We start from the raw sequence: 23,635 nt of genomic DNA, 5'->3' as shown, positions 1-23,635 counted from the left end.
AAGAAGATGAGGTCAAGGTCGTTTACCACGCGACGGAATCACGTTCATTCGTAGATCAACCTTTGGAGAATAAACAGCTCATCTGCATCCTTCCTCTCTGTCCTGTCCTATCTTCTAAAAATGTCATATGGTATCCTTCTGATTGCACTACAAGATACGTCGTGGTGATTGTCTCGCCACCGTATACGCTAACATGCATTTGCCAACAGGATAGAAGATTATGTGCAGTAAAACATGCTTGACACAGCAGCAAATTCGAGAAGGACGAAGGACTAGACACCACAACAGCTTCCTCACAGACAGAAATTTACCGACTGGAGCTGTTAAAAAGGACCGAAACAGACTGACAGAAACGAAAAAGAACTTATATCCTTTGCAATAATTTCAACAGGTGCGTGGGCTCGGTCTGCAGGGGGAACATGTCAAGGGCGCGAGCATATATAGCAGATAGAAGCAGATATGGCGCAGGTGGTGGTGATGATGTCGGAGGCAGCAACATCACCACCACAGGCAGAAAGAGAGAACGGCTCGTCATATATTCACCCAATCTTGTCTGCTTCTGCAGATAACTGATTTCCAAGGTAGCAAATCTATCGATCGCGTGCTCACACACATATCTTGCCCCCATTCTTTTTTAGTCAAAGCGTGCTTCATAGATCTACACTGTGAACTGGGCCCGCTTGCACGGACGTCGAGTAAATTCTTCAGTGTCGTCCTCAGTAGCTTTACCAGTGTTTTACAAAATGGCAGCGTTGAGGACATAGCGTGTGCCAGGTACTGAGGACACCACTGAAGAATTTTCTCAAGCAGGCTTAGATCCCCCAATAAGGCGTTGATCTCAGTATTGTGGAAACGAGGGGAGCGGCCACTTTCCCGGCAATGAAGTGCATGGGAGATGCACTTGAGGGTGGTGCTGGAGGGTGGTGCTGTTATTGAAAGAGAGGATATATACTCCCTCAGTCTAGTACTCAAGCTATGATAATTCGTGGCTTTACGTCGCGAGACAACTGATATTTAAGCAACTCCCTGGCCGCCCTACACATACTCGACCACAGGCAGGTGGGATGCAGTACACCATACCTTGGCGGCGTAAACGTATTTGTTTCTATGGAGCCCTGCATCCTTCATTCTTTGCTTGCTCCATTAATCTTGGGGTAGAGCGAAACGAACTTCCTCAGCGGAGAAATAACCACGGGTACTGCATGTCTTTCACCTGCCTTTTAAGAATTATGGGCAATCCTGTGTACATACGGTATATCAAGTGGTCTGTTAGCTGGTCCAGGCCGAGGGTTCTTGACCTCTCCCTTGGCCTTAGTCAAGAGACATCCTGGCACTGCCAATAAGAAGCTCTCAGGGTAGCCTTCTCAAATTTTGCTGCTATGTCAGACATGTTCTACCAATACCGACTACTTCATATGACGACACTAGTCTTAAGTGCAGTAAGTTGATATCTTTCAAAGATGTATACAGTCAATTTTCGAGAATGACAGCATTCAGACACAGGTAACGATACATACGCATTCTCATCTACAAGAGAAGTTTGATGATACTCCAAAAGAGTTCAGCAAACTTTCAACAGTGCGACTTCATTTTCACTTTATAAAAAGGCAACGATTTGGTTAAACATTTAAAGTGCGCAATAGGAGAGTAGAAGAACACGCTAAGATTTATGCACAATGATGCAATATATGCAGAAGGCAAACAAAATTACAGCCATTGGATGACAGTATTTTTTGCATGGAACAACAAGTACATTACCATAGCACCATATAAATTTTGCGAATCATTAAGACAGTTCTTCACAAGTAGTAAAAATACAAACTACATAACAAGCATATAACAAGATCATCATATACAAGTATTAGTAATGCCGAGGTCAAATGTTAGAATGCAGAGCAATGCAGAACATCATACATCGAGATCGAAAGTATCGAGATCAATGCTACGCTGTGACGATACGGCAGGACAGAACAATATTCTGGCGACAATTAGGTGTATCCACACTGTGCAATAAGGGGCAAATGAAGAAAAACATAACAATACGAACAATTACCACAGCGCTCATCTTGCCTCAACACCCAGAGGCTGTCAACACCAGAGTGTAATATACCGTGAAGTTCGCTATAGCGAACTGCAGTCGCGATGCCCCGTACAATCGTGTAGCACAGACTACGCATTCCACCTCAGGTCAGAGGAAGCAATCACCATCTGAGCGGCAAAGAAGTACGCACAGCTGTATGCATTCTCAGTGTATCCTCTGAGAAGGTGAGGTCTGTAGTTGCGTTCAGTCCGATTGCCAGGCATTGCCAGACATATAGCCCTTTTTCTCGCTGCTCAAAGTCGCCAAAGGAAGGCGACATCCATTCATATTACGCTTACCGTTTGCGAACGTCATTTTTATGGGACGAATGCTTCGAACGGCTACAACGTGTTCCTAGACCTCCCGGGGTGCCTTTCTTCGGTTGGATGCGACTCTAGCGAACCAGTATGTATGCTTGCCCGGTCACCAAACACGCACACAGCCATGCAAAGTTCCGCGCAATCGTCTCACGCCCAGATTGCTCCTGTGGTCCTGAGGTGTCATTGAGCATTCCCTCTGGCATTTACGTGCTCCGGTCCGCATCATTCTTAAACGACCCAGTGGTCGTGCATGTGCCTATCACTGATGCCTGTCGCTGAAGCGGGCAATGCCTGCAGTAATTCAAGTACTCTCAATTTATTTCCGTAGTGTGTCTCATTGCTAGTGTGAGGTGCTGATCAGTGGTCTCTGTGCGGGTCACGTGGTAAAGGCAAAAGCCAATCCGTCAGCTTCAGTCATTTATTTCGTGAGTCCTCTTCCTGCTGACATACACTAACGGTATAACAAGCAAGGCAATATGTGACACGCGAAAAGGGTATTACGTTTGTACTATAGAGGTTTGTACTTTGGCCATTTGGTGAGTACATACAATTCCACGTGAAAAACGATTTGATGGGAAAAACGATTCAGTTGCTAATTTGAAAAGAATGTGTGCAAGGTCTAAATGAAAGCACCGCCACTCAGCCCACTATATAGGTGAGTTCAAGTGCAGTGAGTTTTCTCTGCTGAGCTTCATGACATTAATTTTGCCAACCCGAAAGGTATAGAACCGCAGGTGGGCAAAATTAATCCACAGACTGTGACGTCGCTCATGATAAGTTACCTTGCGACGTAAAATATCGAGCTACAGTAAACCATCGCTATAATGAAGTCAACGGGACCGCAAAAAATTTTGATATCAGCCGAAATACCACGAAAACAGTGACAGTAGCTTGGTGCAGGCATGCAGTATTCAAGCAAGCAAACAAACCTTGGCGTTGAACACCTTGGCAGCTTTTATATAGAAAGAGAACACAGTCAGCTTATGCCGTACGCGCTTCCGCCAGCTCGCCCTTCGCACTAGGCAGAGCCGGCTGGCAGGAAATTTCGAGTAATCGGGTTCGAAACGCATGCGTTTCCGCAGCGTGAGACTTCGAATAAACAGATAATTAAAAAAAAGCGAATTCGTTATAAAGAGGGTTTACTGTATTAGTATTATTAAACTTCATGGCTTTTACAATGAGGCATGGTGCCCAGATTGCGGTTTAGTCGCATCAAACTAAAAGTTGGACACATTCTTTCAGTGAACCTTGAAATGCCTCAGTAAAAAAGATATTGAAATTATCAAATACAGCACTGCAATAGAGGCATGTTACGTAGTCCAAATGATGACACATCATTTAAATTGCGTGACTGCCCTGCATAGGCGCGAACAAGAAAGACTGTTCTACGAAGAGTCAGAGTAGTGCAAGTGCCAGTGTCCATTTTGCTTTTGAGAATACCGATTGCCTAATCGCCTTCCGATCACATCCTCTGTATAGGTAATACACGAGACGGACACGGCGTCAGTCACCTGCTCGAAGCTCCACAGCGCGTTCAAACAGGCAGCTGAAAGGACTGCATGCACGAAGCCATCAACAATAGCGCACGTCGTGTGTTTCCCAGAAACCGTTCTAATTGGTTCGCCACGATTTCTATTTTGTATTCTTTATAAATTTTATACGAATTTTCGTGGCGTAACATCTACGCAATTCTTTGGACTTGGATCTGCACTTGGTGGCTTTATAATGTGCGTGCTCCGTTAGAGCACAAAAGCGCGCAAAATGTAGAGTTGGGAACAGATGACTGATGTTTGACAAACACAAGATAAACCAACAACATGAAGGAGTTACTGTTCACATAAGACGAAGAAGAAAACAAAAAGTTTGTGCTTGGGAAACAGTCGAAGGAAAGGTACAGACAGGCAGCTGTGTTATCGATGCGTTACCACCAAACACATTCCTTGAGCTTCGGGAAGTCAGCTAGAGGGTACACAATGTTATACAGCTGCACATTGTGCACTTAAAACGAGCTATCATTTACTGCAACGAATATATGTAATTCATTATTTATTTCCCTCAACAATTGAGAACTTCAACGTTCATAGCAAAGAAAAAGGAATTGCAAGGTTCCAGCTTGCAAGGTCTGCGTGATTCCTCTGGAAGCGCGCACACACCCAAGGAACTTACTAAGAAGACAAATGAGGTGTGCGCACGATGAACTAGTTATACAAAGGTCAGGTATACACTAGACACATAATTTTAGTTTGCTTTCACAAAATTTCGCCATACATCCTTCTAAATATACCATCACAGCGCCTGGAGCACTAGGCTCATACAAATATTTTTGCATCTCATTAACAGCGAACACGACGATAGGGTTGTACTACAGCCTCCATGTCATCATTTTGAACGTACATGATCACATTTCATATTTCCTTGGGCACTTGATGTTTCTAAACTGTTTTATATCAAAAATACTTTTGAATCTACAGCTTAATCTTTCTGTCTAACGCACACTCTAGTGCGCTAAGCACTTAGCAAATTCAACGATGCACCACCAATAAAATTTAGTATTGTGCATTAATACACACCTCGTGTTCTCTATTGCGTTGTTCTCTACCATGCCTATTCTAGTCACATATAACGTAGTACAGCGCGAAAGTGGTACTATTGCACACAAGCAATGAAAAACGCCATGCCCTCAAGTATAATTTTACATTTCGTAAATACAAAACACAGCACGTCACGAATGTGAAAATATGATAATCCTACACGTAGGCATAGTTCGTAATACTCAGCTATGCGCCTTACTTTATAGGATAATACAAACATGTGTCGTAAACTTTAGAAGCTTGCACGGTTGCATATTTGTGCAACCATTATCTCGAGCTACAGTTCGGAACAAAGCACTACTTCCCAAAACGGTAATAATTTTCAGTGCTGATGATTTACCAAGGTTCAATGATTGTTCCCTGTTCACCCGTCGAAGTGCCAAAAGGCCTCGGGATGAATTCACGCCGTACTTTAAAGCAAATGAAGTAAAGCAGGTCTAATTTACTTGTCGCCCGCATGATCAGGCTTTTTTTTTCGCCATGCGGTTATAGGCGGGAAGTTCCCTAGCGTTCCACAGTCTAAGAAACGCCAACAGACCGCAGCGCGGAGTTGAGATGCCGAAGTGCGGTTCACTGACATTCTCTAGTCGGCGAAACTCATGCACTGTTACTGTACTGGAAAGTGTTAAGAAATCCCACGAATAAATTTCACGGCTGTAAACATAATCGATTTTCTAGCAGTCTCCCTCAATTGGCCTGTTCTGATTCTAGTTTTAGCCTTACTTGAACGGAGTTTTTGTACACAAGAAGGAAGTAAACGCTATGAAGAAAGAGTAGCAATAGCCTAGTTGTGTATGAAACTTGTACTTTGATATTGCTGTCAAACGTGAGTAATGGGGTGAAAAACTAGAAATAATGTTTTAACAAGCAAACCTCTGATTTTGGAAATACATAGTATAGTATTGCAGAAATCTAACAATGCAGCAACCTAAGCAAACGCTGTAAAGCGCCGTTCATGCAAGGAAAAGTATCCTCTCTTCTCTTCGGTCTCCTGTCTTCCTATAGGTAGATTATATGGAAACAAACCATGGCTCGAGGAGCGTTAGACAAACTGCATGGGGTGGCCGCATATTCGAGGCCATTTTATACTCGGTACTTCTAGTTAAAAAAAAAAAATTAGTTGTGTAACCTATAAACTATCCACATAGTTAACTGCGTTTTGTAGGCAAAATTGGTTTTTACTATAATAGTTTCGATATCGCTTTTAAGATAGCTGTGGCACATGAAGACATCCACGTGCTTCTCACACTGTTATCGACGATCACTTCGTAACGTGATTTGCCATGCAAGCAACCTTAATATATCAGAATATATATATATAAATATATATACATGTAGGTTTCGAAAGTGAAAAACGAAATGATATGCTGTCCACATAAACTGAACTCCACTACCATGCTGTATCGTTCAGATGACAGGCTGCATCGCCGTATTCAGTTCCAATAATCACAAACGCTGCTGTTAATGAGTAGAAAAACAGCTCCATGGAAACGGTTTTCGGTTAAAATGGGACCATCAGTGTAAAGGTGTGAAAAGGGAAAGGGAAAGTGAAATTCGGCCGTCGGTCATTTGCCGTAGCCATACGGTACGTCAATGTTATCACGTGTAACTCACCACACAGAAATTTCCGAAATGATAGCTTGCTCCTAACCAAAAAGGCAGGGCAGTTCGGACAGCAACTTGCACTAACATTACGAGTGCCAGTCACTGTCAAGTACGAACGGGTTTCGCCAGGTGTACAGTAAAGAACTTCCTGTGCAACATAGTTATGTAACTCACGCATGCACATTACAGTGCACTGAACATGTTGCGATAATACCGTTGCGGTGCATATTACCTGCACTTTGCGGCAAGATGTGTGGAGCATGGTGCAGTATTGCATCTGGCATTTCTTCCACAGGGTGATATCCCGGACTACTAGTCTTGCATTGTGCTGTGCATTGTAAAGGAGGTGGAGGAAGTGCCCTTCTAGCTTCCGTCATTCGACAGGCGCTGTGCACAGCAACGAAGTGCGCTGAAATAAACAAAAGAAACGAACGAAAACTTGAAAGTGGGGACTGGTCAACTTGCAGTCAACGAGCCTCGTGTTTTAAAGTATAGACTCGATTCGACAGAAGAAGTATTCTCTGAGAGATATAAAGAGTGCCGCGATAAATGTGGCTAGGATTGTGGCACACGTAAGCAGAATTTGAAGGTTATCAGGTGCAGGTGAAGGTTATCAGGTATCAGGTGCAGAACTCTCTCCCCGCGGAATGAAAGGTGCGGTTACCTTGACATCAACACAAAAGGAACGGGATTCATCGTTTTTGTCCTTCGTGACTTATGAGCGAAAGGAACCAAAATTTACGCGTTATATCAACAAAGCAATCCCGAGCTGGTTTCACGCAGCAGCTCGATGACAGAAAGGCAATGTGTAACTCCGCTATGTTCTACCATTAGAAAACATATGTCTTTCCCCAAAATTACTTGGAAGGCACACATTTCCTACTTGCACATAATTTCATATTTTCTCCTTCTTCTTTTGTTTTTAATATCAGAAATAGGTTTCATACATGTAGCGTCCTCCCGACAGCAAGATCATCTGACTAAAACGAACGAAAGGGAAGATAACGTTGTGACAAACCAAGAACGAAGCAAGCGTTTCGTTTTGTGAAATAACAACATGCGTGCAGTACCACAGACGTTTATAATGGTTCTGACGGCGACTGACGAGTGCACGTAATTTACACCTTTCAGCGTCTAAAATGGGTGTTTTTGTACACAAAGCACCCATTTTGTTGGTCAGGATCAACTGAAAGGTGTAGAGGGGGGGGGGGGGGTGATGTAGGGGGAAAGTGCGGTCAGCCTGCTCTTAAGTGGCGGCTCGGTGCACCCAGGGGAGGGAAAATAGGGGAGGGTGAAAGAGGGTTAGGAGAGATGATGGTGGCACAAGAGAGGGAGAGGTGTGCTAACCCTCTTGCTCTGGGATTTTGGGTAACTGGAAGGTGTACTAGCAATGCTGGAAAAGGTGTTTGCAAAACACCCATCTGAAACAGTGTTTTAAATAGAATACATCCCCCTGAAATGGTGTTTTTTTTATAGAATCTGCCATTTGAAATGGCGCTTTTTGTAGAATACACCATTTAGAAGGGCGTTTTACAAAATACCTCTCACAAAAAAATTACATTGTGCGTATTAGGGGGCAGTCTATTACAAAATATGTTACAGATGTTGGCATGTTGTTATACGTATTCGGCAAAAGGAATGGATCGTCACGTTATAGGCTGGTGCACCGAAGAAACACAATTTAAGAAAGGCACATCTTTCCAAATTCTCTATAGATTAAGAGAACAGGTGCCCGCTCGTATATATGTGATGAGGACACAGGTCTGAGGAGAAATGAGCTGGCGTGTAAGCGCGAGCACCTCCCAGTCCACCTCAGGGAAATGAGGAAAACAAATGTTGCGCTGCTTGAGGGGGGAGGCTTGCTAAGTGTGTTCATTGTGCTAAGACCCCAACAAGGTGCCGTAGATGGATGCGCGATATCTGCATACGGATCCTCGAATGATGTTGATGTTGGCGAAAAAAAAAATCATAGGGAGAGATGATCCTGGAATGAAGCACTCAGTTGTGTACCTTCTGGTGTGGCGTTTCAGGACTTACATGTAAAGATTCCGAACTATTCGAATATATTCGGTTTGAAGATGCGATCCGAAAGTCGAGTATAGAATTTCATATTCGGTTCGAAATGCGAATCGAATACACAATTATTCGCTTCAGTATTCCAAAAATCCGAATATTCGCACAGCCCCAGAGGAAAAAAAACTACGAGTCTGGCAACAATGGATGACATCTTGTCCTTATGCTATGGTGGCTACCAATATGCTTCTCCAGTGTGAGTGTGCGCTTGGGCGATGTTGCTTTGCTGTCCTATTTTGCCTCATTCTCCGTCGAATTTATTATCGACGTAAACTCTAAAAATGGAGGACTTTTTGGACCTTTTTGGGACTAGATGCTTTGCCACAACAATTAGTTCCTTTCGGGACTACATACACGGAAGTTTTTGCGAAGTTTTGGGACTACCCGCAGTGCTGGGGAGTAAATGATATCCTACTCTCTGCGTCACGTCGGAGATCCGTTTCTGTCACTGTCGCTTCCTCATGGCCTTCCGCGACACTACGCATCCCTTCTTCACCGCATGCGGCTGAACGTTGCGTTTACCCCAGTCATGAGCCGTGGTTGCGTTTAGCCCAGCGCCTCGGCCGTGCGCTGTAGGGCCTTTGTGCCACATGCAGTATGCGCACTTACCTACACCACCTATACTTGTGGACTGTCCCGCCTACCAGGAGGGAAGCGAGCCCTTGTGCGCGGGATGCGTGCAGTGGACCGCCGTCCTTTTACACTCGACAAAATGCTGGACCCCTGATCCAGTCCCGCTCATATGCATCAAGGTGTCCATCACTTTTGGGAGTTGCTGTCATCAACCGGCCTCTCCACCATCTCATCATCGTCTCTTTATGTGTGTGTGTGGGGTGGGGGAGTAAATTTCAGTGTCAGGGGACTAAAATGGGAGTAATTGCGATCTAAGGGACTAGAAGCTGTAATTGCTCTCCAAATTACTCCACTTTTTCTTACTGCGTAAGGTTGTCCTTTTAGGGTATGAAATCTTACTTTTTCTTCATTGTTTGAACGGGGGGGGGGGGGGGGGGGTCGACCTCCACTCCATTCCCGTTTACACGGTACTGTAATGTACTCTAGGTGGCCGACGAAACCATAGAGCCGCAGTAATTTCTGTGCCATACCAACGATAGCTTCGGTAGCTTTTACTATAGGTCTACAGTAACATCTCTATTCAGGTTGCTATGTAGTATTCGTTGTTTTCCTCTTGTGCATTTAACGTGCAGAAATTGTACTATCCTTGCGTTCGTTTACTTCGCAAGCAGAAGAGTGTTGAAGAGTGCTGCCTCCCACATTTCGACAACGCGAAAAGCCGTGTAGTGCCAAGGGCCATGTCGGGCGGATCGTTCTGTGGCTCGTAATAGGAGGCCTTACGTGCGTGCCGCTTTATGTGGCATCTAATACCAATTATTGTAGGCGTTAGGAGATGCACGCAACCGTGTATTCACACGAGCGACATTTCCCAGAATACTCCAGCGGAAGATGCGAAAAGCGTCACAGCTATCTGCTGTCACGTGAGCGCGTGCGTTCAACGTCGTGTCTTCACGTACACTGCTAACCGTGTTGAATATCCTGCGACACAGCCACAAGATATCCCGTAGCAGACGACAAGAAAAGACGCTGACGGTGTCATCTGCTAAGTGTCGTCTGCTATACGTGCGCAGTAGGCCACTCCCGCTATTCCGGCACTGTGTGAATGCTCAATATAACACGGGACGGAACTTCGGCTCTGTGAGCAGTTTTTCCACTTTTTCTTCCACTATAATCTTCTGTGAGGATGTTGCTCGTGTCAATACACGGAAACAGTTGCGCCATTAAGAAGGTAGGTTCACTGCTAATTCAATTCCCATGGAAATCTTGGCTTTATCGTGAACTTAGTTCGGCTTAGCTCTAGGCAAAGTTAGCTATATTCGTAGCACATTCATAGGCCAAATAATTATTCAAATTGCTGTTGAGTTTTGGCAACAAAATCTCCGGAACCAGAAAAGAAAAAGAGCGAGAAATCTAAAGCAATAGTTGTCATGTGTAATGGCAGGAGCAAGGTCCAACGAAAATACGGTGTACCGGTCCGTCCAACTACTAACAGGTTCGCTTTTGAAAGAATACAGTGAAGAATCCCCAACTAAAAGTACAGTGTCTTCTTCCTCACTACACACTCTTAAAACGGTCACTTCTAATAGGCGTAACAAATGTATATGCGTTTTTACCTCTACCATCACCATCACCACCACCACCACCACCACCTCTAAAAGTAAAGGATATACGATAACCTCTAACTAGCGTAACCGAGCATTGACACGGCATTGCACAACGTCGCGTAATACCGGGATCTGGGTTGGCTGTCAAGATCGAAAGTATGCCGAAAATACACTGAAATTAATTCTCAAATCTGCTCTTACGCGGTAATGTTTGTGCACAGATATTCATGAAATAGGATGTGACTATACTTCGTCTCGCGGCAGAAATCTGAGAATACTCCGCTGACACAGTACACATAAAACCGTCATAAGCGTTTCCTGTTTATACCTATTTACGACTAACAGTTTGTTTACGGGTTACATCGAGAGCATTGTGATCGTGTAACTCTTGCGGATGATCATGACGCTGTCTGTACCCCAGTCTGGCCACCAGAAAGTTTCGTCTAGCTCGTTACCGATCCCTATGTAACCTCTACGGCAAGAGTCACGTTTTCAGAGGTAAAGTTAAGGAAAACATAACTCCTGCTGTAGAGGTTACATAGGAATCGGTAACGAGCTTAGAAGAAACTCTCTGGTGGCCAGAGGTTACAGGCAGAGTCATGATCATCCGCAAGAGTTACACGATCACAATGCGCTCGATGTAACCCGTAAACACACTGTTACTCGTATATACTAGGCATAAACAGGTAACGCTTATGACGGTTTTATGCGTACTGTGTCAGCGGTGTACTCTCATATCTCTGCCGCGAGACGAAGTACTCACACCCTATTTCATAAATATCTGTGTACAAACATTTCCGCGTACAGTGCAGAGAAATATCAGATTTGAGAATTCATTTCAGTGCATTTTCGGCATATATACTTTCGATCTTGAGAGCCAACCAGATCCCGGTATTACGCGACGTTGTGCAGTGCCGTGTAAATGCTCGGTTACGCTAGTTAGAGGTTATTCTATACCCTTTACTTTTAGAGTTAAAAACGCATATACTTTTTTTACCTCTATTAGAAGTGACCGTTTTAAGAGTGCACGAACACGTTGAGTCCGCGCCCCTTTCTGGTTATCAACCATGGTAAACAAACTAGTATATCTATAAGTGAAAAATCGGTCTCCTCAACTGATTTTCGACCTCAAACACATACATCATCCTACATACATCGTACATCCTACCTTACAAGGATACACATCCGGGTGCACACAAAAGCGTGCCTATTTTTCTTGTTCGCGTGTATTGGAACTGGAAGTTATTACCTGGAATCGTGAACTGATTATCTTCAACTAATATGACATCAAGTATACTTGAAACAGCACCAACAAAATATCTTGTAGTGTGTAGAATAAGCTCGAAGTCTTCCGGCGTGTCTACACGACAACATACCTCTGGCTGATGTAGGTGTCACCGTCGGCCCATGTAGTGTCTTCTGGGATAGTAATTGTTGTGAGCAGTTGTAACTGGTGAGCAGCAGGGACATTGATGTGTGCGCAGCGATTGACTGTGATGGATATTACCAAAGTTCGAGAAGTGCAAACCGCCATTGCAGTACACCTCTTCATATGGTGGGGGACTGCCAAAGAAACTAGTTCATGTAAGTTGGACTATTTGCTGTAGCGGACGAGTACACTGTTATGCGGTATGTACATTATGTGATATGCGTAGCGAGTTTTACATATCGTATTGCGACAGCTAACCAACGATATTGAGTGCGCATGAAATATTCGACAAACATCACGTGATTTAAAGTGCCACTACGGACAAAAAAGAAAAAGAAAAGAATGAAGATATTTATTTTATGTCGTATAATAAATCACCTCGTTCAGATACTCCGTACGCAAAATGTAAACGTCGTCGGTGCACATTACACGCTTCCACGGGTGGGTGACGGCAACGGGAGCCACGGCGTCTGCCTTCTACGCTCTTAAAAAAAAGTGTGTGTTGTAGCTCCTTTTTGGGGAGTACACTCTTGCCACATATATCACTCGCTTTGGAGTGTCCCTAATGAGTCTCCTCACTCCCTTCATAGCTATGAAAGGAGTGAGGAGACTCCTTAACGAGGGCAATGGAGAGTAATTGTACACTCTAAAGGGAGTGATATATGTGGCAAGGGTGTACTCCCCAAAAAGGAGTTACAACACACCCTTTTTTAAGAGTGTAGCAACAGCGCGCGCACCTTGCGGTCTCCGCCCCACGTTGGAAGACTGCCAGCAGCTGTGGTGAGGAAACCGACCTTCGATGTTGCCAGACGCGTGACATGTTGCGCACCTTATGACGTCATACCGCTCACAACTAGAAGCTAGTCTTATGAATTTAGGGTCCAGATCTTTAGGTATTTGCCTATAAATGCCTAAAAGTGCCTAAACGCGACACTTTCCAGTTTGCCTGCCTTTTGCTTAATCTCATTGGCTTCTTTCAATTGGCTTTTTCAACCTTGCCAGGCCATCTTTGTTCACCTCTTCGCGCTTACAATGTATATTGACACACAAAACCTAAGAATCAATGTGCCAACTAAGCTCCATTTTTCGTGCCTGCCCGTGCAGCAAGGCCCGATTTTGACCTCCGACGACACGGTAGAGCACGGTAGAAGCGTAATGCAAGTGTGCCATATTAGGTCTGTGCGCAATTATATACTTTTCTTTTTTTTTTATTCACGACAGTGGGTTGTTTTCATTCCGGTAGCTGGGGGCACTTTGGTTTTGTCCGGTACTTTGGTTAGCTAGAATATATTCAGATAGAAGAAGGGATCAACACACGCATGCCTTTCTTGGAATTTCCAAACCTCCAAGTCTGGCTGGGACACTGAAAACGTGATTCGTTATCGTGTACTTGCAGGACAATGATATGTTAAAAACGAGTGCTAGCGCTATATAGCCTCGCATATCGTGAAATGCTTTACAATAAATTCAATATATAGGTACTCGGGAGAACGTGCCTATTTCGGTGCTTTTTTGGGGCCTAAATGCCAGCCTATTTCGGGTCTTTTTAGTGCCTAAAAATCTGGGCCCTGCTTATGATACCTTCGCGTCACATAGACGAAAAATATTTTGGGAAAATACAGTTTGAGACACGCGCATAGTGGCACTTTAAGAGCTTGTCATGGAACGGTATGGAACGGAATGGAATATATTGCAATGGCCTACTTGAACAGGACCCAGACGACGTAATAGCACAGGAAGAATCCACCTACGAGGATGCTTCCAATTAAAATGCCGAGGAAAACTGGAACATGATGCACCTAGGAGTAAAAAAAAAACAAAACAAAAAAACAAAGAAAAACAAGAGTGAGCGGAGGAGAAGGTGCTTTTCTGCACAATGTGTACCCATTGCGTTCGACGCTGAAGGACGATACAAGGGAGACACACCACCTGTTCATGTGCTTCAGTTGCGTCGTCCTTCCGCAAGCCTGTTTGAAACATCAATGCGCGAGCATTCGCTGCTTTTATATTGCACCGATAAAATTGCATAAATGCGACCTAGCTCCCACACTGAAAAAACCTGAGCATTAAAAAAAAAAGATACAAAGAACGGACACGACAGTGACGACTCAAGCCGCCTGCGTTTCTTCGGGTAAACACGTTCAGGCTTTTTTCGATATGGACATTCGATGCACTTTCTGCCTCTACGCTCCCGGAGGAGGAGGTCATCTAGGAGGCGTCCTAGCTTCACGCGTTGGCGAGATAGACTGCCCGCAAGGTACTCGTACCCCTATATTTCCGTCTCTCTCGCACGCGCCCGCCACACCCAGAGACTGCGTCAGCCGTCGCAATGACCTTAATAGGTAGAATGTTGCACGTGTAAGCTATATGGATTTAGCCGGTTGGCTGCTATAGGTTTATTACTCACCGAGTTATCGCGTCATGAAATTCGGCATAATTTCGTTGCATCGTAAATTTTGACCTGACTATCAAACCGACTTACAGACTTTTTCGTGTAAAAAATAATAAAAAAGATAATAAAAGAGAGAGAGAGAGAGAAAGAGAAAAACCCGCACGTATATGTACAAGCCACTGGAATGTCGAGATGCAACCCGTTGTTTAGGTGATGATTTGATTTACATGCTTGTTAGTAACACAGGGGAATGCGGGAATGTGGCAGAACGCTGCTAATGCGGTTGTTTGATGAACGTCATTCTGCCAGGAAGCCATGATCTTTACAAAAGAGAGCGCTCGGTTGTCCAAATAGGGATTGAAATCTTCAGCGGAGTGCAAGCTGCAACGGTACACTTACCTCATCAACAGAGTCGTCCCAGTATTTATTGCAAGTAAGGTAGGAGCAAATCCCATTGTTCAGTTCTTCTGAAACAGGAGGAAAATAAGAAACGACAGAAGTGTATCACTGGCTGGTGCAGTGACACAGTGTAGCAACATGTTGCGTTATTACGTCATTATGACAGGTGGTATTACACTATGATGACAATGATACAATTTCGTGTTTCACAACGATGTGAAACACGTCATAGCATAATTCAGTTTGAAGTGTGACTTGGGAGCAGCTCTGCAGATGAATCGTAAACAAAAGCTAGCTGAAAAGTACTAACTATATTTGTCACTCAAGGTTGTGCGTTGGGATGTACGCAAGTCTTCACTGATTTTGAAAAGGAAAGCCTACGAAGGAGTCCCCCGTGTGAACACCTGCTGGACGGCACATTTTTGAAACTCTTCCGTTGTGGCCTAGTGCTGGCGCATGGGGTAAGCACAAAAGAAAATAGCGTGAAACGTCTACAATGTATCGGTGTCGTCTTCGCTCGCTATGTCCATCGGCTCCGGGACAGCGGTTGTAGAGGTGCTCGCGCGGTCGTTCACCGCGCGCCGCGTCAACTTTGCGACGCTCCCGAAACCGTCTCCCTCACTCGTCACCGTACATTGGGGCACCTCGGTGTGTGGCCCAGAGCCTCCTCTTTCCAACGATACGCACAATTTTGCATTTCGGCTGGACCTTGCGCGGACTGAAGCCGACATTTTGAATTCAAAATTTTGCACACTTATTCTAAGGTTTTCACAAAGAAATATTGCCAAAAGTTCACTTATTATTACTTAAGTCAATTTATCTCGACAAGCTCTACAGAAAGACACTCGAATCACCGCGCTACCGCGTCTGGGTCGCGCGAGTTACACTGACCGGAAAGTTCCGCGAGCTCTGGTTTTGAGTATTTAACGTTGCACGCCGCCTCCGCTCGGCCGCGACGCGAACTCGAGGTCGTGTTAGCGAGCAGACTATATACGCTATGAAACGACACCGCGCTTGCGTCTCCAGTCCAATGTTATTAGTTACGGAGTTATTAAGGTGAAACGATTTCGTTACGGCCCAAATTTCTGAAACCCATACGTTTCGGTTTGATTTCAAAGACGTTTCACGTCAAAAAGCGAGACGAAAACGGACGGAAACACCACAGTGATGTCGTAGCAACTCTTTAATGAATAAACATGTTTTTTTCAACAATAAGTGTTTTTTTTTTTTCAGTCTTTGATTCCCCTTTTGTGGTATAGCTTACACCAAGTGGCGCAGTGCCATAGGTGCTGAAAATGCGGCTCATGCTATTTCGAAATTGGCAAGAGGTCATTGCTCGGACTGACAGGGTGACATGCATGTTGGCAACGCATTTAATAGCATTGCGCCGTACGCATTATCTTCAGTACAAAGTCCTTTAATCAGCCGTCAGAAGAATCGCATTTTCTAGTAAATTTGGTATTAATTTAGATTAGGTATATGTAATTAAACAACAACAGAAAAATGGTGACTATGACTTGAGGTAATTCATCGCTGGAGAGCAGTACCCTACTCCATTACATGGGTAACGTTAGATGAGAGATAAGTAAAGCAGGCAATTTAAGGTGAAGAAAGGCAGAGGGAAGGATTTGTACTGGGTAGTGGAATTTTACGGGCTTCCCTGATGAAAGTGACAGAACTGCTGTCTGCACTGGAAAAGACTGGACAGGTGGGTTACCCAATTAATGAACGACTATAAGCGTAGTATGTTGAAGGTGCACAGCTAAACGGTAATTCCAGGGAAAGAATAGATTTCAATGTCCTTTCCGTATCTCACACCATTCTTCTTGGTAAGCACAAATTGTAAAAATATGGCTCGACGCACTCTCAAAGTAGTTCGTCGAAAAAAAAAGAAAAGAAAAAAAGCGCACGTCTAATACATCTAAGGGGCTTACCCTCAATGTCTTGAAAATCTTTTACAGAGAGAGCTGAAAGTAGGCCCATTACACACTGCTGGATAACGATCTGTGGGAAGTTAACATGACTCTCATTACAGAATGCAATATTTAATTTTTTCGTTCATTTTTCCGAGTGTTCTCACCCTGCACTTGTGCTGGAGCGCCTGCATGCGCTTCTCGTCACAGGAGCACCTGGGATCAATGGCAGCGGCGGCACCCTCACAGTTTCGTTTTGTCTTTGACGGTTGTATTTGCTCTTGATAATCTTGCTTCGTGATTACGAGCCTAGGACCAAGTACATCGCAGCGCAAGATGTCGCAGTAGTCTGCCAAACAAACTCCATCTTCAGGCTGGTTGCATGAAATAATGCGAGGCAAACAATCAAGCTTTCACATCTCAGGCTCCGGATGTAAATAACTACAGTGTAAATCACAACATAAGGAGGGTTCGTGGTTTGCGGAGTTTATTTTTCGGCGTATTCGGAGTTTATTTAATTTCCCAAGAATTCAAAGTTTTCTGTCGTTTATTGCTATTGAGTTATTATCAAAAATTCTGAGAAAAAGCGACGGGTGTGAAACGACATACACACAAAAATAATGAGAATCTGCGAAGAAGATAGCCTGAGCTTGAGGATCAAAAACAGACGAAAGACGACACGGACGAAGCTGAATCCGAAGCCTCGTCCGTGTCTTATTTTCTTCGTGTCTGCTGCCCAAGCTCAGGCTGTTTTCTTCGCTGATTCTCATCCATCAGCTTGCATGCGTCTATACCATCTTACCCAATGAGAACCTGCGGCAGAACTGGCAGTCAACAATCGACATCTGTGTCATGACCACTTGGCCACGGGAACATATAAAAATCCGGATATTCTTTGACGTAGTCGCAAGGCAGCTTTCGCTTGCGTCCCATCTTACTATCTGCATTGCAACAACTAGCTGTCCTTTCAAGAAGACAACTCGCATGTCATCTGTGCTTCCTTGTCCACTTTTGAGGACGAGGGGAAGCATGATTAACAGAAAAACGAAAAGGAGGAAAGGAGGAAAAGGAGGCGCTGGGACGTTTTCCAATTAGATCAGTGAAACGGCCCAAGTGACATCAAAATGCCCGCATGTCGAGTAGGGCCACTAAATGAAGTACCCTGTTCATTGACTCCAAAGTCGAGGTTCCCCTAGGCAAGGATGGAGATCACCCGTATTACACGGATGCCTCGCGCATCGTTAAGTGGAAGACTACTGCACAGTGGACTTGGGTCGAGATAGCCACCTTTCCTCGTTGCGGGGGCAAGTAACCCGCGACGCGAGGCAATCTTGACACAAAGGGAGACGTCAACCGATCACCTTTGACCTCAGTGGCATTTCCTGCTGAGCTCTCAGTTACAGGAAACCCCAAAAGCGGCGTTTTCAGGATAATTCCGAATAACGGCGTATGTTTTGCAAACTTTTGCGAATAAATCCGCCAGCCCGGGACCCTAGATATGTGCTAAGCGATGCGATCTCGATCAAATGGTTCTCGCTTCTGTTCTCCTGTTGCGCCGACAGGAACTACACACTAATAATATTTACGCCCATTTAGGTGTTGAAGGGGTGTATTTTGCAATTTACACCTTACAGTCAAAAGCAGAACACCTATCCAGGTGCAAAGATGGTGTACTGTACAGCTTACACCCCACAGTCAAAATAGCAACACCTATCTTGGTGAAAAAATGGTGTACCGGCTGAGACAAAAGTTTGGGAAACGCACGAGCGGCGTCAACCCTCTGCGCAGCGACATCCTGCGAAACAGGGACGTCCACTTGATCAGAGGGGGGCCAGTGGCTGTTATCACTTGCGATAAGGCTGCTTTCCATGCACATTCGAGGCCAATGTCAGCCATCCACCCCTGAGTGAAAGTGCCCATTTCCGGTTTCCATTTCCATTTGACATTGCTCGCACGTTTTTGACCGAACCTGTACACTACTACTCATTCATTTATGAAATTTGTTTGCCCTAGGTCCTTACAGAGTGTAATTAGGGTAACAAGAGCGAACTTCTCGCTTAAAATGGAAATAAATGAAGTATCATTATAACTGTAAAAGTTCATGCTAAGAACGGAAGAAAAGAAAGAAACAGGACTAAAAATAAGAAAAATGCATTCAGTTTTCAGCACTCCTGTAAGCTGTGCATTGCAGTTTCTCAAATTCATTACAATGTTACAAGACTCCATACAGGGCCGCTTGCGCACAGATGAAAGGAGTGAGTCATACAGCTTACTAATAATGTTACTGCGTGTGGAGCTGAAATAAAAAATGTGAAGCAATAGCATACCAGTAGTGACACATTTTGTTATGACAATGGATCGCCCTTTAACGTGCATATTAATACGTATCAATATGAACATATCCCAGCTGACTGCTGCGTTTAACTTTTACCTCATGCAAAGTGATTTTTGATGAGAAAATGACCCATGCTTCCTGTACAAGCTGTGTCTAGTCAGACACTCTCAGTGTGATGTCTATAGACAGAAAGTATCTGTTTAAACTTTGTGTCCATGCCTGAATAGTCAGGAATAAATTAATATATTCAAAATGCATGCCAGCATTTTACTTCTACCAGACGCATGGTTGTGGGTCCTCTGGTGGATGCACGCAGAATGGTAGCCTGCTATGCAACACAGCTTCCTCTGATGGCTCTTGACTGTACCCACCCTTGCAGTTGAAGCACAGATAACCATCGGTCCATGCATCTAAAGGGTGCAATTTCTTACACCCCATTGCTTTTACACCAGGACTGGTGTAAGTTATCAAACACCAACTTTACGCCACAAGGGGTGTAAGAAATATTTCAATTTACACCCTTCTAAAGGGTGTAGATTCTTACACCCCACTGACTTTACACCGAATTTGGCGTGAGTTATCAAATTCCAACTTTACACTCAAAAAGGTGTGATATGTTTTAGTGTGTATTGAGTCACTATTCCAATCACTATTGAGATAGAATAACGGTAAGTGGCTCTGTAGACAAATTATAGCTTACTCTGTCAAAGGGCCTCGCATTCCTATAGGCTCCCCAAGGCGATGACAACAAAATGCATCTGCGCACCCGCGTGCAAACCCTACCTCCTCAGCGATACACCGAAGGACGAGCCTCACCTTTGGTGCGTGGGGGGCATGCGCCTTGTCCCAGTGACTGGTAAGGCTTTCTTCGCAAAAGAAATCTTGGCCACAAACAGGACAGCTCCAGTCAGAGTCCTCAGCTTGTGGCCACCAGAAGACGTCTCTGGTCGGGTGGAAGGGGCACTCGGGGCTCAAGGGAACGCGGTACCGCTGCAATGTGTTGGTGAACCGTCGTCGTATCAGACCTCGTGCAATGCGAGATTGAGCCCGGGAACAGGGCTGCACACGAGGAGACGACGGCCCGTTCCAGCCCACGTGCGACAGCAGGAGCAGGATCACAACCTGGCGGGGATCATGGATGAGGTAAAGTTATTGAAGGCGACTAACCAATATAAAGAGCTGACAACAATTCTTTATTGCGGTGAGGTTAAAATGCTGTATACGAGTTACATCTGGTTAATGGTAAGTGATCTTTTGAGAGTGTGTTGTGCCCAGAAAATGTCTGTGTGTCTAACACAGAGAGCAAGTTGGTTGCGTAGATCCACGAAGGAAACCCAGAAATGAAAACACAAGAGCCGTTTCATCTTGTGTTGCCCTGATTCTTAGAGTTTCCTTCATAGACGTACACGAGTTAATCTAACAAGGTGTCTTGTGTGGAAGAGAATGCAATGTGTCACTTCATTTGCAGCGCATGCATATCTATCGATTGTTCACACACTGCAACCATCAAAAAAGGAGGGAGAGTGAATGTGAAATATTTATTGCAGCAGCGAGTCAATATTCTCAGGCTAAGCCGCGTTTTTCGTTTGTTCGCCAAAAATAAGATAAAACGAAGAGCGCAGACTACTCCAGCTCACTTCACTTATTTCTGAAAATAAAATGACAAATTAAATGGCATAAACTTCGTTTTCAATAACGCAGCGTTTCTTGCATTTACAACTCAAAAGTGACGAAGTTAATGAACTCAAGAAAACCATGAAAGAAAGATGACAGGGTAAACACTAAACTGTTCCGAAGTAATTTCGATATACCCCAATTTCTTCCATTCGCAGGGAAGCTTTGTTGTCTTCAGAGGCTGAATATGTTTTTACTCCAGTAATCAAAAAAAGAATTGCAGCATTCGCACACCATTGAATCCAAATACACGTGGCCATGGTATAAATGATTAGTGTAATACAATGCTTGGATCAATTTCCTTATTCATCATCATCAGTGTATTTGTTGTCGTTGGATGAAGTAGCTTGCGGAGGGGTCACGTAGTGGAAGAGTCGTGATATGATGATGCTGGTTGGAAATCTTCATCTTTAATGCTACACGCCAATCACTATCTCATGACAACATGGTGCAACATAAAATATGGTTTCACTACGAACCGTACTTTCCGTCATCGTTGAATGCGCACTGAGCTCTTCCGACGTATACATTAATGTTAAAAATACTGAGTTACTAACAGATTACTAATTTACTAAATTGCACATCATATGAAACGCACCAATATCGTCACTGCTACAGCACCCACTTAAAGATTGCGATACGCAATAGCAACTCAGAGAAAAATCAAATCTCCCGATATGAACTGAACCCAGACGAGAGTGCTTTAAACAAGCGCGAAATTTATTTCATTTGCGCATGGAATTACACTTCCGATTTCAAAAAGTCAGTGCGCAACTGTACGAAGATTGTTCCTTCATCAACCTAATCAATATTCCGTAAAATCATTCACTTTCAAGCATGCGTCTCAAAGCCTCGAGTGTCGTGACCGAGACATACGCGGGTCAATTAAACGAGTGATATTTGTTGATAAACATGGGCGGCACAACAACTAAGCCTAACGCAACATGACGTCACAATGCACTGTGTAACAGCACTTACTTACGGCGAGCTTACCTCGACACAGAGGTAATTTCGGAACATTTATTTGAACCTCTAAGTCCAGAGAGGTTCAGCTGTCTTGAAAGGAGTAACGTTCGGCGGTAGGCAGAAGCCAAACACGTCGCAACGAGAGCCGCGATCCGCCATCGCGGTTGAAGCAAAGCTACCGGCATGCTCCGCGTCAGAGCCCGCGGTCGATAGGCGGGCTACGACACCGGGCCACGGTTTGGCTAGCACAGCTAATTGCTCTGCTGCACAAGCGTGACTGGGACCGCTCGACTGCAGCATCACTCAAAAGTACCTTTGTCAAGCTGTCTCTTTACGGCTTTTTGTCCGTGCCCCCACACCTGATTGGTGGAAATAAAATGAAATGCAATGAAATGAAATGAAAAGGCTTTCACACCCGAGCCATCGCACGATAACAGTAAGGCACCGGCATGCGACCCCGGCACTGCGCACGAATTGCGAGGCATATTAGTTTGCCTGTCCTAAGGGTTAGTCTCGCAAACGTTACACATTTTGATCGCATCTTAAAAATAGAAGACAGGGTTTGTCCAACACCAAACTTTACAGACTGGTAGCCATTGGTCTGAAGTCCTGTTGGAACTTTTGGGGGGCATTATGGTCCCGTAGAAGAAAAATTAAAAAAACAAGCAAAATCTCACTCTATGCATTTTCTATAGCCTATATCACTCAAAAGCCGCCATTTTCTGCTGTGTGCGCTTCACTTTCATTTCACCACACACAGGTGGCACCAGCATACAGAACAAGAGGATTGGTTCATAACGTCAGAATCGGCATGTCACATCGTTGTAGGCAGCGCTACCTGTGTGAAGTGATGTGAACGTGAAGCAGACACAAGGAAAAATGGCGGTGTTCGTGTGGGATAGGCCATTGAAAATGCATGGGGCGAGATTTTGCTTTATTTTTAATTTTCTTTCTACAGTTTGGAATGGGCCAAATGTAGTCTTCTATTTTTACAGTGCGGTCAAACTGTGTAACGTTTGCTAGAATAACCCTGTACTAAATGGAAGAGACATTAAAAATTGCTTTGCGTTGTTATTCCTTACTCGCCTTACCGATATACCAGATGTATGTGCAAGGCGATTCAGAATATACACATACAATCAGGTGAGGACCAACAGAAGCACTCGTGCGGCCCAACTGCTATTTTTGGGGTGGTATCTGTGTCCCAACCAGCAGTCCATTCATTAGACTTTTTCTCGTTGTCATTGATATTTCTAATTCGAAATTACTTTGCTGTGGCTAGCATCGGATGACAGCTTCGCTGTGCCAGTCGTTACATTGCTGGTCACTTCGGAATCCGTGAAGCCCCGAAGAGAGCGTGACGAACGAGAGCGTGCTGAAAAAGTAATACTTCCTGTTTATTAAAATGAAAATGTGCATAGTTATTTGAGTAAAAGATGAGCACACAGATTTCTGCAGCTTTATTCTTGATATCTGCATAATTATTTTTCCACATAGCCGCCCTGGCAGTAAGAAAATTTCTCCCAACGGAAAAGTAGCTTCTTGATACCGTCACTGCAGAATTTTTCACTTTGTCGACGGACCTCACTTCTGCCTACAATACATCGTCAGGACCAAAGGGATGTCCTCTCGGGTGTTCTTTAAGTTTTAGGAACAGATGAAAATCTGACGGCGCCGGACT

General features: G+C 44.4%; 1 protein-coding gene across 2 annotated transcripts; it reads right to left on the bottom strand.

Annotated features, from left to right (window-relative positions):
* Positions 1–1,435: 1,435 nt before the first annotated feature.
* Positions 1,436–22,098, bottom strand: LOC135378043 (uncharacterized). Of its 2 annotated transcripts, none has more exons than XM_064610882.1 (8): positions 21,982–22,098; positions 20,131–20,436; positions 17,147–17,353; positions 17,001–17,070; positions 15,067–15,134; positions 13,980–14,074; positions 12,223–12,421; positions 1,436–7,005 (listed from the first exon to the last, which is right to left on the bottom strand). In XM_064610882.1, exons 1-7 carry the CDS (start codon positions 22,006–22,008, stop codon positions 12,241–12,243), a joined length of 954 nt encoding a protein of 317 aa, XP_064466952.1. In that variant the 5' UTR covers positions 22,009–22,098; the 3' UTR covers positions 1,436–7,005; positions 12,223–12,240. The 2 variants fall into 2 exon arrangements, with proteins under 2 accessions (XP_064466952.1, XP_064466953.1); XM_064610883.1 differs by having other exon boundaries at positions 12,223–12,409.
* Positions 22,099–23,635: the final 1,537 nt, after the last annotated feature.

This window comes from Ornithodoros turicata, chromosome 1 (genome assembly GCF_037126465.1).
Source record: "Ornithodoros turicata isolate Travis chromosome 1, ASM3712646v1, whole genome shotgun sequence".
Taxonomy (NCBI): Eukaryota; Metazoa; Arthropoda; class Arachnida; order Ixodida; family Argasidae; genus Ornithodoros; species Ornithodoros turicata.
This window is presented reverse-complemented; position numbering and strand designations above follow the sequence as displayed.